At 32.6% G+C, this 18928-nt stretch overlaps 1 protein-coding gene across 1 annotated transcript in view; it reads right to left on the reverse strand.

Annotated features, from left to right (window-relative positions):
- krz (beta-arrestin protein kurtz) overlaps positions 1 to 18928 on the reverse strand; it is a 242100-nt gene that overhangs the window by 42372 nt on the left and 180800 nt on the right. The window contains exons 2-8 of the mRNA XM_067099997.1: positions 17983 to 18053; positions 15233 to 15324; positions 11862 to 12052; positions 10513 to 10691; positions 9927 to 10030; positions 9520 to 9627; positions 4497 to 4569 (exon numbers count right to left, since the gene is read on the reverse strand). Coding sequence (XP_066956098.1) covers positions 4497 to 4569; positions 9520 to 9627; positions 9927 to 10030; positions 10513 to 10691; positions 11862 to 12052; positions 15233 to 15324; positions 17983 to 18014 — 779 coding nt within the window. The 5' untranslated portion in view covers positions 18015 to 18053. The remainder of the gene's footprint in view (positions 1 to 4496; positions 4570 to 9519; positions 9628 to 9926; positions 10031 to 10512; positions 10692 to 11861; positions 12053 to 15232; positions 15325 to 17982; positions 18054 to 18928) is intronic.

Consider the following 18928-nt stretch of genomic DNA (forward strand, 5'->3'; position numbering starts at 1 on the left):
TATCTAATAATTTTGGTAATCTTTGAATAAAAGCATAAATTGATTGTGTTTGGTTTAGGTTTTTAAAATTATTGAAGGACATCCACTTTAAAGTTATTGTTTCCAGACAGACTGCTTCACCCATCAGCTATATATCTTGTTTGCAACACTAGTATGATTATATTGTGATATGCTTTGTAACTCGTTATTTAAAATTTCTTGACCATAAACCACACAGATATACTGTACTTTCACTTTTAAAATGAAAAATTATGCTTTTATGAAAAACACTTATTACTGAAAATAGATGAACTACCTAAGGGGTTACCAATTCATTACCAAGGATAAATTAAATACTCATGGGATCCATTACTTGTTTCAAGACAACAAGTTATGTATGGCATTGTCATCTCCTGCAAAGAGCAGATGCAATACAGTATCTTATTTATTTTGGTAACCCCTTAATTACAGTAAAGCATAATCATTGACATACCTTGGTACCCAAAGTGGTTCCTGCTATAATATCTTACTTGTGAAATACGCTTTATATATACCACAAGATTATGTCCCCATCAAACCTATATAAATTACATAATGCATTCTTTGCAAGCATTTCCAAGGCTGCTGGACAATCAAATGTTAAACCTTTTTATATATATATTTTTTTGGTGAATTCTTGAATACTCATTTGTTCAAAACTTGCCTGGATAAGATTAATCAGCATATTTTACAATCTATATAATTTGTATCCTTGTAATAATGCACAACAGTATTTAGGGCTCATTTCAGTCACATTTAGCAAGTTATGATTATACCTACAGTATCTTGTCAAATACCAGCAAAAAATATCTGAATTTATATAAAATACTGCTTTCTTTTCCTGACTAATGACTACAGACATTAACTAACATTCCTCTTCTACTTTTAGCAAACAATTACTAAACCTGGCTGTCTTTATCTTTTAAAGGGAAGTTATAATGCCTGCCTTCTATTTTGTGAACTTTCACTAACGTTTGACTACACCTACTTATACTGGTATCAGGGTCAGCATAGACACACCCAGTAACCTAGTTCAGCAGTATCAAGTCTGTAAAACAAATGCGATGCTTGTTATCATAATCAAACAGTTCAGCTCCTAGCACATTCAAGATCAGCTTCATGCATAAAACCACATAAGTAAACAGTCTTTCCAAGGAAAGCATACCATTCTAAGCATTAAAATACAGTACAATGCTGCAAGGGAAGTGTTAATGTTGCAAACATTGCAGTTATTTCTTCATGTTTTGATACATATTTACAAAACCTTACAAAAATTCTTTTCTGCTGTGGAAACATTTACGATCTGCAAACGTACCCTGACCTATTAAAGCATATAAGATGGATGAAATTTCCCTTCTTTTACGCCTTGCTTATTACATAAAAAAGGAAGCCGAGTCACAACAGCAGTTTATAGATAAAAAATAAAATATTGAAGACTAATTGTCAATACTTCCTACGCAAGTACTATTTTTTCATTTCATTCTGGACTCATAATTATGTAAGACACAAGTATCTACGTATTCAAGTTTGTTACTTTTCAGCTTCCTATTTTATATGAATGCTTTCAATACTAATAAGAACTGTTTCCCTTGCAAAACATTACCCAAAGCAATAATCAACAACAATGAATATTTTCCCAATCTTCCTAGCAGACAATAGCTAAAGAAAACATAAATGAAAAGACATATATCACACACTTTAATCACTGAAAAGTAGAATGCTTTAAAATACATGGGCCTGAAAAGGAAATTTGTTAAAGACATCTACAATAACAGTTCCCTGCACAAAACTGTTCAAGTTACTGTGGCTACACAGGATGTCTGTAAACAAAACAATATTTTAAACCTCAAATAATCTAATTCTTAAAAAATAAACATTCAATGGTATTTCCCATGTGTATTATCTATTGCAACTTGATGCACTTTAGCATGTCAATCATCAGGGTTAATGTATTTTCAAGAATTAGTCTTTGCTCCTAAAAAAGGCGGCAAAAAAAATTCAATGTTATCATGGTGAAACTTTTTGTGGAAAGTAAATCTTGATTCAAAGCTGTGAAATTCTAATGACTAATCAATATTAAAATTTAAAATACAGTTTTTATCCACTCATTCAGAAGATTTACCAGATTACACTACAGTATATCTGAGAAATAATTTAACCATTTTTTAGAGCAATTATAGGTACATTTTTATCTGATGAAAAAAGGTTAACTTCCTTTGGCTATTGTACATTTATTTCTCAAAGCCTTGAAATTGTTCAAAGTTTCTCCTACGTACCTAAATATAACACCAGACTACTAACAGTACAGAAAAAAAATAATGCTAAATTGAATCAGAAATGCATTTTCAAGGTAAAAAGTTTTAATATGATGAGTCTAATTTTCTTCTAGAGTCTAATTTGTGCTAAAAATGTATTTTAAATAACACTGTTGCATTCTTAAATTCTTCAAAGGAATCATTCTTATTTGTTTCACAACACATCAATCACTTCAGATGCCCTGCATATAGACAGACTATTTATTCCACTTTACAAAGCCTGACTAATACAGCAGGAAAATGTTTATGAGTACAATTCTATCAAGTGCAAGAGAGGAAGAAGCAAAAGACCAAGACTGAATACTGAATAATGAAGTGATAAATGGAAAGTTAATTCACACAAGGTAGGGCAGGTAAAGTTTCCTAAGTGCTGTAAGTGAATATGGTGATTCCCTTCAGACATTAGCATCATGCTAATTAGGGCAATGGTCTGCCTTTGTACTCCACATACAACTGCATAAGCTTGTCATCTTCATGGCTACTATTCTATGGTGGACTGCCCATCCATCCTGTTCTTATGGCCATGACCTCAGTGAAGATAAGCAACTTTTTTCAGTTATTTTTGTATGAATATATAAACTATATTTTTCAAAGGCTGAGAGGTAAAATGTTACAAACTTGAACTCCTAGTTATTCCCAGAGGCAAACTCAAGCATTTTAATCAATGTTTCTACATCATAACATTACATAATTTAATTAGTTGCACACAGCAAAAAGTTGTCAAGATAGTACACATGGAGAAAATAATGAAAATGTAAAAATTTCCCTACAAGTTTAACTGCCACTATATATCTCCCATCGTTCAAACACTTATAATTACCACAAGAAATGTAAACAAAGTACCATATAACATAAATGGGTTAAGTATACTGTATACTTGATTTATTACTTTTCTGTCAGTTTTTGTAAAAAAAATTGATCTCTATTAAATGTACTTGTTAGCAGGCAGTACTGTACTGTATACTGCATTGCAGATTTTAATAAACTCTGCTACAATTACATGAGATTGCACGACGGTATAAGCACTCTTTTTCCACTCAAGGCAAAGAAATAAAATCTAAAAATCAAAATGCATGATACTTCATCAGAATCTTCAGTGAGGTCCCATTTCAAGGAAGAAAAAGTGATAACACTGGTGTAACCTGTAACTCATAGGTATGGCTGACTGACTGACTGGTCTGTGGTATCTGGCACTCCATCAACAAAGCTATCAACACAAGATATTGTGTTGAGATGCCATGGAAAAATTAATGATAATTGGTGATTTGTCTGATTTTTCTGTGTTCTTCCACTGCAAGTGACTATTTTCAGTGGCTTTACTTAAAATAAGTAACCAAATATATTGCAGCACGTTGTGTTGGTGAATAATGTTTTAATGGAAAAATTGTTGAGTAAATGAAGTAATGCTTCTAAGGCTTCTGCTTAAAATGTTTCTATAGATATTGAAGATAGTAAAGATAAACATTATTTACATCCTTTAACATATATCTACAACTTGACCCTTTGGAGAGCAACAGGTAATCAATTAATTCTGGAAGACTTTCTAGTCATTCATCATGAAATGTAATTTTATACGGATTGGTGAAAAATGGATGACATTATAAAATTACTTAGGCACTAAAATGAATAAACTCTAATAAGTCATTGGTTTGCATTTACAAAATACAAAATGTTTAATGAGTTATTATGCTATCCCAGTGTTCCTGTACTAAAAATCTGATCTTGAGTCATAATAATGCATTTGAAAGCAAATATTTCACAATACAAGTCCAGAATACAAGTAATTAGGTTCTCATGGTATTCACACCTTCTGAATAAGAATGCTTCTGCTTAATTATTTAACTGCATACTTTTCAGTAAATTTTAATTTTAAAATTCTAAATTAAAAAAAAATGTAAATAACTGACAATCTCAAAAGCAATATCCATACAGTATTATAAATTTAAATCTTTTAGTTATTAATCAATGGAATTTTTGTCTACCTCTCTTGCAAAGTCACTGACTTTCTGATACCAGCAAGATACCAAATGAATTTGGGAGTAAACTACATGATACAGTACAGCACAGTTCAATAGTACTTCAATATATTTTAGGCAGCAAAGTTATTTGACTGTCCAAAGGAGGGATTTTCAAGGAACAAGGGGCTGTGTAATTGCTACTTACTCACTCTCCGTCTCAGCTACTGTACACTTGTACTGCGCCGTAGAAAACAAGCAAATATCTGCAAACTGTCGGACTGAAAAGTAAAAGAAATCAACATGTTTGTTTAGCATTTAAATATCAAATGGGAAATGCAAACTGAAACATAAAAATCAATGAATAATTAAAACACAGTGACATCTTACCAACACATTTTGCTTCTGAAACAGCAATTAAAAATCTACATAAACTAAAACTTCAGTGAACCAGACAAATGGGAGGGAGGTGGGTCTTACCCAGAAAAATCAGGGTCGTCAAACTTTTCAAGTGGGCTACCCAAATGCCCACTACCCTGCAAAATCTTCTAAAATACCCCTGTATATCTTCCAATAAAGTCAACTTATTTCAGTGCTAAAATAAATATTGTCAACATATTAGTGTACACTGCAATTTCATTCAAAAACCCACAAAAATGTATTTATATCACCATAAACTACAATGCAAGCATACATACTATATTCATGGTCATCAAATGCCCCTGACACTGCATCCTCTTCCCTAAGAAACAAAAGAAGAGCAGTAGCACTGCAAATGTGCCACCTAGATGTTTAAGTTCACTTTTAGCGTGTCTACAGTATTTTAATGACTCAGCAGATTACCCAGAGCTCTCTGCCCTCTTTCCATTATTCCTTTGTGTTTCATAATTTCCACCTCAATTTTCCCTATACATAATCATTTATTGGATTCTTGCTTAACAGGTAAGTACCTAATTTCCACAGGTGCCAGGTTTCCATTTTGAAATGCCATTTGTGAGTAAAACAGCACTTCTTGTGCAGATATCAGTAACGGGTTCAATGTTTAACTGAAAATTTATTTGGGTATTTTGAATATTTATGGCTTTATAGCACTGGTAAACATAAGTAATGAACAGTTAGCAAGCTATTGGTTCCAAAGCTTACACTACTTATTTTGGACTACAGTAAACTCCCGTGATTCAGGCTTCTCATGATTTATGGACCACGATTCTGGTTTCTCTGGGGAACACATCTAGCCATTATTCGTGGAAAATTCGCCATGTATTTAAGTATTTTTCACTGAGAAATATTCACTAATTACTGTATTTTCATATAATTTTTCATGAATAAATGCACTTTTTGTGATAAAACTATTAAAATACTCAGGTGTATGCATTTTTACAGGGTTTTTCTGTGTTTAAACTATCAAAATGGGCAGTTCTAAGTGTTTTTAGAGGGGTTTTAAGTATTTGCGGATTTTAGCTATTTGCGGTGGGGTGTGGGACGCATCCCCGCGAATACGGGGGGTTCACTGTAGTTTGCTTTGCATTTGTATGCAGGATAAACTTAGCTTTTCTTACCTTTTTGTACTTTTCACTGTTTTGCTCTATTGTTCTTATTCTTGGCCTTTCCCTGCCTAAGGTAGGTAAGTGTACTGTATTACTTTTCTTTAACATAAATTGATCTAGGTTGCTTCAATTACAAGGTCAGATTTTTTAAGTTATTTCGATATTGCCAAGCATTTGTTTTGTAACACAATATTGGGCACTTAACCCTTAAACGCCTACTGGACATATCATACGTCGACTAAAATTGTCTGTTGGGTGCCAATGGACGATCCGACGTCGACTACAAAAAATTTCAACTTTCGGTCAACTTTGACTCGACCGAATGGTCGAAAATGCAATTGTAAGCTAAAACTCTTACATTCTAGTAATATTCAATAATTTACCTTCATTTTGCAACAAATTGGAAGTCTCTAGCACAATATTTCAATTTATGGTGAATTTTGAAAAACTTTTCCTTACGTCCGCCGCAGCAATAACTCGGCTGGAAAAATTTCAGAAATTCTTTTGTCATTTTGTCGTAATTTTTTGCACTGTTTTATATTAGCCGTTACATAAAGTTTTATATATGAAAATGTGCACAATTTCATGTAAAATACAACAAAATACAATCCATGGTTGTAGCTTTATCAGTTTGAAATATTTTCATATAAATCTCGATAACTGCCAAATTTCAACCTTCGGTCAACTTTGAACTCGACGAAAAAGGTAAAAATGCAATTGTAAGCTAAAACTTACATTCTAGTAATATTCAATCATTTACCTTCATTTTGCAACAAATTGGAAGTCTCTAGCACATTATTTCGATTTATGATGAATTTTTGAAAAACTTTTTTCCTTATGTCCGCCGCCAGAAATTCTTTTGTCACGTTGTCGAAATGTTTGCACCGCTTTATATTAGTCGTTACATAAAGTTTTATATATTGAAATGCGCAATTTCATGTAGAATACAACAGAAAATAACTCATGGTTGTAGCTTTATCAGTTTTGAAATATTTTCATATAAATCACGATAACTGCCAAAATTTAAACCCTTCGTCAACTTTAACTCGACTAAAATGGTAAAAAAACGCAATTATAAGCTAAAAACTCTTACATTCTAGTAATATTCAATCATGTACCTTCATTTTGCAACAAACTGGAAGTCTCTAGCACAATATTTCGATTTACGGTGAATTTCTGAAGAAAAAAAAAAAAAACTTTTTCCTTTACGTCGCGCAGCGTAACTCAGCTTAACATCTCAGAAATTCTTTCTCACGTTGTCGTAATGTTTACCGTTTTATATTAGTCGTTACATAAACTTTTATATATGAAAATGTGCGTAATTTCATGTAGAATACAACAGAAAATAACTCATGGTTGTAGCTTTTATCAGTTTTGAAATATTTTCATATAAATTACGATAAATAGAAAATTCGACCTTCGGTCAACTGTAACTCGACTGAAAATGGTCGAAAACTGCAATTGTAATAAAACACTTACAGTCTAGTAATATTCAATCAATTAGCTTCATTTTTCAACAAACGGAAGTCTCTAGCACAATATTTCGATTTATGGTGAATTTTTGAAAAACATTTTTTACGCCTGAGCGCATGGATTCATGAATCATATTGTGATAATATTTTTTCTGTGTTGTTTTGATCGTTTTACAATTTGTTATATACCAAAATCATCGCAATTTAGTGTACAATATACAAAGAAAAAATAATCCGTTAGCTTTAACTGTTTTGCTCACAGTGCATTTGTATAAAATTATATATGAAAATTTTTTTTTGTGCTGTCATATATTTCAATATTTATATATGATAATGATATTTTTTTTTTTCATTTCTGATGGTTGCATACTAAACTTCAGGCAATGACAAAAAAAGGAGCTAAAAATGAACTCTTAATCTTAAAAACTAAGCGTGCTGTGATTTTTTGAAAAAAATTTTTTTCCGCTTCGGCGCTAACTCCCGAACGCTGCCGGCATACGGGAGACGTTTTTGTAAATAGAGGCTCGGCTTTTAAGGGTTAACTGAGACAATGATATGCCTTTCTCTAATTTACCCAGCAATTCAAACTTTGCTGATACAGTACTTTGAAGCCTAACCACAAATTTCCCCAAATTTTACAGAGAATTTAATACAATGGCACAGTGACAACTGTTTGAAATTACTGATCAGTCACAAGTGCTGGAATTAAAAAACAGTCCCAAGAGAACAAACGAAATTAAGGACATTAGGGAAGCTAAAATTATCGCTAATATAAACATAATCCTTTCATGGTCAAGTTTTTTACCTCAATATTTGGAAACTTTTAATTCTAATATTTGTTGTACTCTAATATTTTTTTTAGCCTAAAATAAGCTTTTTGTTAATACTGTATAAAATGTAATAAAATTTTAATGCTTTTCAGCTAACTAAATTTATCTATAACAAGGGTTTTACCTTAACTTTTATTATGTTTCAGTGTCAATACTAGATTGGTCTATACTATTTTTTAAAAGCTATAGATTCTAATCCTTTTAATACTTGAAATCTTCATGATCAAAAAAATTTTTCATTTGCACTTCCTGGTACTTAGAATGTTAAGAGAAAACAAAGTACCAATTTTATGCATAGGTAATCATTAGTTTATTAAAATTTGGCTTCATACATTTTTTTCTTATATTTATTAAGTTACTGTTGGTTTTTAAATAAAAAACAAGTGTCCAGATCTTTACATACCTTCAAACCATGGAACTTTAAAGCTTAAGTGTATTCTACTAGTTTATAAACCTTAAGTAACATTCTGTGAAAATACATGAACCTTATCCTGCGGCTTCAGCATGCATCAGCACTTCGGTTATATTCATCATCCTACAAACAAAAAGCTGTACAGTAACTCTCTTAATATGGGTACAAACACTAAAATTAGCTCTAAACTAACATGAAACTCACTTGAAAATGTGGGTGAAGAATATCTGAAAAAATCATAGAAGTGCCAGAATTATCAGTAACCAGCACTATGACAATGGATAAACCTAAAAGAAATAGGAAGGACACAGCAGCAAAAGAAGAGAATCAAAGAGAGGGAGGAAAAGCCTTTATGAAAAGTACTGTGAATCTCATAAGAGGCTCTGGGCTGCTTGCACTCTTAACATTGACCATTAACATCGTATTATCTGCTTACCAAGACCAGATGTCACATTCTAGGCTCTCATAGGACTCAACCAAAGGTTTTGTTATTAAATGTGGTGCAAATTGATCAGGGTATAGGTATAAAAATTTTTGGAAACTAGAAACTCATCAGTGTTATTATCATCAATGAGTTTATTCTAGTTTTCTCTTCCATGAAAATGTTCTCTCCACTTCTCTCCCTCCTGGGGTCTTTCTGAATGAACTAACTTATCAGGTCTCAGTCTTCAGCTACTCCCTAATTCCATGATCTTCAGGCATTCCCCCATAACTTGTGTCTGCTATTTCTATCTACAGATTTTCTGACATACCTCATCCTTTTCCCATTTCTATTAACCAACATTATCCACTTCACTCACAGAGACACTTATGTAACAGACTGAAACCACACCTCTTTCTCTACTTAGCGATTACTACCAAACACTACTTAATGAACATGTATATCTGGAATAATTAAATTTACCATTTACCAGTACAGTATTCTAAATCTATCAAACAGCTAATGAAACAGTTCAGAAATTATACTTACTTGATACTTTAATTTTTTTGACACTTTTATTAGAATTATTCTGTATATGGACATTGACAGCTACAGTTTCTCCATGATAGTACAACTGTTGAGAAAACAATAAGCAGTCTATTATAATCTTTAATATGAGGAAAATAATTCATATAATTTTTGAGGATAAAGTAATCAAAATAATTTCATAATTATTGTAGGCCATTCTATTTACCAAATTCTGCTTGTATAACAGTATATGATACAGAACATAAGAAAAAATTGAAAGGTGAAACAAAAAATATAAAAATAACTGACACTACAGGCAACCTAGTGTATACAGTTTAACACTGCACATTAATATTTTCAATAAAAACAACTTAATACTGTACACTCTTTTGATTGGGGTTCCTACCTTATTCAGAGAGGTTTGCTGCGCAAACTTGTTGGGACATCATAAATTTTATTTTTTACGCTGGGCTGATCGCCTTGCTTCATGGGAGCATACATTACTTTTCTTATGGCCAAACGTACAGAATTCCTGCAAATACAATAGATTTGGTTATAAATTCTACTTCACAGTCAATGTCCTATCCACAATGAGGCATAATGCTACATGTAGGACACCAATGTATTTTACACCAATACCAATATACAATACCTACTGTGATACACATTTGCCATTCTTGCTTCTCTTTTTAGTGATTTTGAAATCAGGCCTCAGCATCTGCTCTGAGGATTTCTTCTTGTCATACCATTAAAAATTTGACACTTTGATCATGAAACACTGTTTGGATAGACCAATTTGCTGAGTAATGCAACACTAAGCATATATCTGTTACTACTCACACAACTACGTAAAACATTATCAAGGCTTCCAGTTAAACTCATTTACAAAGTAAACAAGAAATAAATACTGTATAGTCCAACCTCAGCTGCTCTGAAAAGGAAAAACTAGTTTTGTCCATATTTTTGCAATAAGCCACAAGGAATAGACAATAAAATACAGTGCATCATGCATACCTTTTGTGGGGTTTGTCGTCAACATTGTCCCCAACATATGCCTTCAGCTCATAGTCCACACCACAAGGTTTTCCCATATCACCCGGTGCAGGCTGCAATGTGACTGAGGCTGGACAATGAGGAGGGAGCTCAAAGAAAAATGGGAAGGCATTGGGACCTAACTTCTTGATGAGACGTTCCTGAAAATAAAGTAAAATATAAGCTTTTTATAACTCTAATCAGTATTGAAAATTAAACATAACTAAGATAGCACATAGATTATGGAACAAGGATATATAGACCTACAGTTTTAATCGTTTTCTCTCAGGTAACACACCTATATTTAATATGAACAGTATAGATTTCAAGTGATTTTCTTTACCACAAGCTTCAGCAATTTCAATTGATAAAAAATATTTGAAATTTCTTCAAGGAAATTTTCACGGCAACATTCATTGATCCAACCAAAGGTATGGAGAAAGGGAGGCGGAGGAGGAACAGTGACTTCAGAAATAAAAAGGACCAAATACTGCATTTATCATTCTTTGTTGTGATTTCTTTGTCATCATAAGGTTGGATGCTGGATCTTGCAAAGAATTACCTCATATTTTTTTATGTAAAACATGTTTTTAAAATGTCACATTATCCTAAAATAATGATCTCAGTATGTGTTTACAAACCATATAAACAAATTATAAAAAGTTTAACAAGAAAAAATAAACATGTTTCTATGCTCTCAACAGGCTGGCAAAAAAGATTCATTCTTGATAGAGAAGTGAAAAATGGGAAGATAAAGTTGAAACAGTTGGACAGCTACGTAAGAATAAGCCAGATAGAATGAATGAAGGCAAACGATTGGAGGCAAAGTAGCTGAAGTTGGTGGGTTACTGCAAAGACAACTGGCATGAAATGCCAAGTTACTGTACTGCTTTTCAGTGCTTTTCTATTTTTAAAGGACTGTACATTAAGTACATCGTAAGACATAAGTAACAAAGATAATGAACATTATTTAACTGACAAACAAGTACATTCTACAACATAAGTAATCAAGATAATGAACATTATTGGACTGACCAGCACTTTTTAGGAGGCCACTGTACAGAAAACAAGCTACAACCATATCTTTCACATATGCATATGGCAGTCACACTTCAACTGACAAGAAATAACTGGTTGTGCAGGAGGTATATGATGAAGGAGACACAATATAATGTTGACATCTCAGAAAAACCCCTGGTACTTGTTCCCCTGTATCCTGTCCTTGTTACAGTACCATGTGGAGAGAGAGAGAGAGAGAGAGAGAGAGAGAGAGAGAGAGAGAGAGAGAGAGAGAGAGAGAGAGAGAGAGAGAGAGAGAGAGAGAGACTTACCTGTAGTCTAGTGAGGGGTCTTTTGTTAGAAGGGTCAAGTGGATATATCTGTTCTGAAGCGAGGTACAAATCTTTACGGAAGGTCAGACCAAGTACATCCAGATCTTCTCGTCCATAACGGAAGGCAGCTAGGACATGCCCAAAGACCTTCCTATCTTTTAAATATTCTGGGTCGATTAATACTACACCATCTGTAACAATAACCGCAAAACATGAGCCAAATGAAGACTTTAATTATTCTTCAATTCAGCCACACTGATTGCTATTGTGTCACCTGAGGGAAATTTGAACAAAGTATCTGATAAGACTAAAAAACTTAAGCTTAGAGTATTTTGAACCTTTGAATTCTATGCCATCTGTATCAAAGTGAGCTAAATATATGTCCAAAACTTTCCTAACAATTAATTATATCAAATTAATTCATATTAGAACATCTGTACAAAATAAATTAGAGCAAAACAAAATTCTTGTCCAACCTTCATATCATGGAAATATTCTGGACCAAATGTGATTAAAACATAATTTGAAACAATTTAAACTCAATATATATGATTTTTTTAAAAATATGGCAAATTGGCTATTTCATTTCACTGCAAAAGGCTGAATGATTATTAAGGAAAAGATTCACATACAATAATTTACTGTCACATTATTTTGCAGGAAGTTATGAATGATGAACCCACGCCCCTCACAAGACAGGATCAGTAAAACCAAGGTCTACAGAATACAAGGTCTTCTCACGGCTGATCCAAAATTGGGATCTAATGCGCAGGTACAGGTTGTGACGTCATGCGGTCTACTCACAGTCCTTGGTGATCTCTGACTCATCAGTTCGTTTACAAACAAACAGTGTAGGCCTTGCTTCCACATATTTGGTATTGATATTGTCCGTAATAGCGGCCTTATATTTTTCTCTTTCTTGCTGCAACTGAGACAGTTTAAGCAATATGAGCCAACTCTTGTGCAGTAAACGGGTACTTTGAAAATGGGAAAAAAATAGGGATCTAATTCTCCATAGATTTCCTAGGGACGACAAATGTAGTGTCACAAAAAGATGGAGTTAGGATAAAGGCACAGACGCTTCATATGAACCTAGATCAAAAGTGCAATGTGTAAAGGTCAAACCTTGGAAACAACTTATTCATTATAATTTCGAAACCAATTTAACTAAAATTCTCCTATTTGAATTCATCATTAAGATAGCGAGAGCTGGATTTCCTATAGTTGGTATGGTTAATGACTTGGGGCAACAAATATAAGGTTATGGAATTTAATAAGCAGTGGCGTAACAAATCCAACATTGTTAATCCTGCGGATAATTGCAGGGAAATACATGTATTTGCCGATGCTCCTCACTTGATAAAACTCATCAGCAACACTTTCTTGGACCATGGATCTAGGTTATCGGACTGTAGGACTGCTCACACTGAGTCAGGGAACTAATTAAGAAAAGTAAGAGTAATCTAATGACAACTCATAAACTATTTGAAAAGCATTCAAGTGTTACATGTATGGAGGGTATGACAGTGCAATCAGCGTTACAGCTACTCTGCCACTCACAAAAATCTCAAACACTTCGGAGAAAAAGGTCTGATTGTGGATAGGCACTGGGAGAGTGCAAGCCAGTTCATTTGCCTTGTTGATAAGTGGTTTGATTTATTCAGTTCTGGAGTGCCTTTCGACAGAAAGTCTTCACGGAATGCTTACAGGCTAAACTTAGAAACCAAAACAAAACTTTGCAATAGATGATTCACCTATCCAGAACAATGAAAAGTCTGGGAGGAAAAGGACTTTACCCTTTCAAAAAAGACCTTGTGATATCTTGCAAATCTCTAATGAACTTGCTAGGGATGTTAGGTGAAATTTGGCAATATCATACATCTTGACTCAGGTTGAATCGAGATGGACTGGAACACTTTTTTGGCTGTGTAAGGCAAATGGGTGCATGTCATCAGCACCCATCACCTGTTGAATTTAAGCACTGAGTTAGAGCCCATCTCCTGGGAAAAGAGAGAACTCTATGAGGCACAAAATACAATGTTGAAAATTGTATTAGCGATAATATGATAGAAGTCTCATTTTCCAACTCGATAACTAAAGAAAGCACTTCCTACGAGGCTGAAGAAACATCTCTCCAGAAAGTGTTAAGCTTATCGGCAATATTGTTTCGTTTGCCAATGGAGGAATTGCAGAATGACAATGAAGACAAAACTGTTGAAGAAGAAATGTTAGATGCCATGAAAGAAGGAGGCATGCACTATGTGGGTGGTTCTGTAGCCCATAAGTTTCCCCGAGTATGACTTTCTTGGAACTAAAGAACTGAAGAAGATGGCACAAGGATCAGCACTATAAGTAGAACAAATGAGAAGCTAATGAAACCTTGACTGGAATTTTTGGAGCTTTTAGAATCGATGGAAAAGATATTTATTTGTTATCATTGCAAACAGCGAAAAAGTTGGTCACATAATTGTTAACCTTATGTATACATGTACTCGTATATGTGTCTCTGAGTGTGAGTTGTATATTATAGTGAAAAATGTTTTAAATTCCAATTGTAATTATTTGGATGAATATATGTATAGAAATGAATATGGTCAACATGTGCTTTATTTTCCTAAAAGAATGAAATCATAATTTTTAATATTAAAAAGAGTCAATGAGGTAACAAGAGAAAAGTTTTCCCATCTGTACAGAGCTTGTGCAGAGGAGAAAGCAAGTTAGTTAGTTATAAATGATTTGTTTAACCAGACCTCTGAACTCTTTTAGGGTTCTTCTCGGGCTGGGATAGGAGAAAGCAAGTAGACCGCGTGACGTCACGTTTCTTAACCCCGGTTAATCCTGCGTGTGAGAAAACCTTGTATTCTCTAGACCTTGAGTAAAACAGTACTGGACATAATCTTAGTTGTTTAACTTACTGGCAATAAAGAAAGGCAAAAATGATTTGTAATAGCTGCCAAGTTTTCTATACTGTACGCAATGACGTGAATACTTAATGCCAAATGTGTTATACAGAATAAATGCACAACTATAAGGCTATTAATTATATGCATATTTAAATTCATCCTATAGCATTAATCCACAACTGTACCCTACTAATGTTAACCAAATAATTTGTAACACAACTGCACAAGTACTGTATACACTACTGATTTTTATCAGAAGTGTGTGAATTTTATATTTTCAAATACAATAAACATAATAATATTGATACTACTGTATATTTATACAGTACAAGTATACTGCTGTTCATTAAATATATTGTATATATCATTAACATAGCACAATTTACAGTGTACACAATAAGCACAGTAACAAATCAAATTAATGCAGCAAATCTTTTTTATTCAAAGATAAAACAAAAGAAGTCTTACCTATTGGATCAACATGTGTGATGTGGTCTACAAAGTCTCTTTTACCCAAATATACTGTTATTTTTCCATTTGGCGAACTCTTCTTAAATACTCTGAAATGAAGTAAAAAAATCAAATTAGCCGCTCTTCAGGCAAAAAATATTTTCAATGAGTTTACTTGTAATAGCTGTCAACAGAGTATTATGGCACAATAAAATAAGTTGTGTGTTAGGGCATAATTATTCCTTCTCTAAATCTATTTCTAAGCTTTTCAGGTTAGGCAAGGATTATACTACCTAAGACATGAATGAGATTGCAAGTATGTTTCAAAATCATTCTTCTGTAAGTACATAAAAAATAAATCTTCTGTGTCTAGTGTGCCAACAAAAACAATAGAAGTCTACTGTTGTCAATACATGATAGTACATTTACAATGAGTACCTTTGATGAATATGTAAATGTTCATTAGATCTCAATTAAATGTTAAGTGGCACCCCAGGAAAGTCAACTACTGCACTGATAAATATTCAGTAATGATGAATATTTACTAGCACTTCAGCTGTGTCAAAACTGATTAATATTCAGATATAGCAAATATTAATTAGCATTTATGGTATGTCAAGTGTCAATCAACATTTCAGGTACAGTATTTCCAATGTTGTAAGTCATCAATGTTGAATGTTGATCAATATTTCAGGTAAGTCAAAATCAATTAACATTTCAGATAGGATATATGAATTGTTTGTCAATATTTTGAGTAAGTCCAACATTGATTAAGAGTTCATTAATTCCAAATATGAGTTAAAAATCAATCTGTCAAACATAAATTAGTATTTAACTTGTCAAACATTACTTTCAATCACATCAAAAGTTTATTTTTCCTTCACTTAGTTCAAATACTTATTAACATTATTGTATAGGTTCATCAAGTATGGATTATATTAAATATGTCAAATATTAATCAAAATTTCTTATATCAAATACCAATTAACATTCTAAGAAAATCAAACATCAACAAATATTACCATTATGGCAAATGTTATTTAACATTTCAAGAACATCAAATACTAGTTACTATCTCACATAAATAAAAAACCAAATGCTATTCCAGGCATGTCAAATTATCAAATATCATTTGACATATCACAACCGCATCTCTTCTGCTTTCACTAGCCTACCGTTCCTACGACCACATTTTGTAACGAACATTAAGAAAAATCATAAAAAAGTACCTTATATGATCTGTGAAATAAAAAATAAAAATTAAAAAAAAAAATAAAATAAAAAATAAGGCTAGTTACTGCCATTTTTCTCCCCAAGATTTGATCCCACTGAATATGTAACTAATAATCAACCAAAGTTGTCTCAATGCATCATGTCATATATTCTTCTCATATTTATATTTTGTGTCACCCTAGGGTCTAGGCAAGATGGGCTAATCAGACTTTCCATCACATCAACATCCACATTTTAAAATGAATGCTGCAGAAACCCAGAGCCCAAATGCACCCCCAAAGTGAACAAAAAATGCTCGTTAAGAAATGTCCATTAGTTATCCCAAGGAAAATCCCTTTTCTTGTTTCTCATAAAAGCAAATTTATATTTTCAAATTAGAGGGAAATAAGACTTTGAAGATTTTTATTTTTATCAAAAGTGGCTAGCATCAGGCACTGGTTCATCACTACAGTATTCATTTTTAAAATCTATTGGATACTTATACAAAAGTACCTCCTATATAATTGTACGTACTGCACCATTCAAACTACCCACCCCCTCAAAATAAAAATCATGATGTGCATTGGAGAGAAAAATAACAAAGAAATTACTAGTAATGATACACAGACATATTCAAGCTTACTTGTTAAACAAGATGTATGTGGTGATGGTATGCGCATAAAAAAAAATTTATAAACTACTACCTGGTCCAAAGCCCAGGTCTACATACATAAGTTACAGTTTGTCTATCTTTGTACCTATGTTAATATTCTTAATTTAGTTAAAATTAATTTACCCTACATCTTGCATTTTCACTTGATTTGTCTGTATTATTATTACTATTATGATTATATATATATATATTATATATATATATATATATATATATATATATATATATATATATATATATATATATATATATATATATATATATATAGAGAGAGAGAGAGAGAGAGAGAGAGAGAGAGAGAGAGAGAGAGAGAGAGAGAGAGAGAGAGACCATGAAACACATCCTAAATAATGAATATACAGTACACACACACACACACATTATATATATATATATATATATATATATATATATATATATATATATATATATACAGTGAATCCTCATATTCATGGGGACGCTACACTAATACACACCCCAGTGAATAGCTAAAATCCGCTAATATTTAAAACCCTCTTAAAAACACTTAGAACTGCCCATTTTGATAGCTTAAACCCAGAAACCCTGTAAAAATGTTATACCTGAGTATTTTAATAGTTTTATCGCAAAAAGTGCATTTATTCATGAAAATTATATGAAAATACAGTAATTAGTGAATATTTCAGTGAAAATACCGCGAATGGGCAAATTTTTCATGCGTAAAAATGGTTAGATATGTTCCACAGAGAAACCCATAATGCGTGAGTCTGTAAACCATGAGAATGTGAATATAGTTTACTGTATATATATATATATATATATATATATATATATATATATATATATATATATATATATATCAATCACCACAAATAAAGAGAGAGAGACAGTGAGTTTCCCATACCTGGTGCCTTGTCTTTTGCTGTTGTCGTCCATGATGCTCGTAAAGGAGTCTCATCGGCTGACCGTGTCCTGCTGGAAACAAAATAAACCAATGAACCAGTTCTGTTCACATTTTTCAGTCTTTTACTGATATAATCTAAAATATACATACAAAACCAATTCAAAGTTTGCAATATCTATAATTTAAGAAATATGTCTAGTGTACTTCTTAGGAGATAATAATTTTCATTCAAAATATATGAGCGAGACTACAAATTCATTAGATTCATAGTAATTTCTTTTTAATATAGTTATAAAGTTACATATACATACCTTCGCTTTTTATACAAATTAATCACACTCAAATTTTAATCTAAATGATCAATTACACAATACGCATACTTATAGTAGTTAATTATATCTATATAATACCGTTTTTGATACTTTAAACAATATGTGCCTGTTTATTAAGTTTAACATTTTACGACAAAAGATTTGTGTTAGAAAACTTTGTTAGTTACCTAACTAAAGGAATGTTAATTTTTTTTGTCCTAGAAATCACTTTCATACTAACTTTTTATCTGTAAATTATGGAGATATGTTTTACGGAATTTGTAAAATCTCTCTTTCAAGAGGCAGCCAAGTATTCAAGTTGGATATTAGACCTAGTCTTTGTCTCCTTTATCTTATCCTCTTCTTATTTTTCTAACGAAAGGGGCATCTGATTGCCTTTGCCGTAGTACTCAACATAACACACATTACAGATCGATAACTACATAGACTAATATTGGAGGAAATACACTACCATTTCCCATTATTTATATAATAAACCTGAGGATCTTTCTTGTTTGTCCTGGTGGGGGTAGGTATTGAAACCCGGAGAGTAGGGGAGACATGACACATCCACCCTCCTCCTGCAAGCCTGTTTGTCTGCCCCGGGTGGGGGCGGGGTAGGTAGTGAAATGGGA

Source organism: Macrobrachium rosenbergii, chromosome 56 (genome assembly GCF_040412425.1).
Source record: "Macrobrachium rosenbergii isolate ZJJX-2024 chromosome 56, ASM4041242v1, whole genome shotgun sequence".
NCBI classification, from domain to species: domain Eukaryota; kingdom Metazoa; phylum Arthropoda; class Malacostraca; order Decapoda; family Palaemonidae; genus Macrobrachium; species Macrobrachium rosenbergii.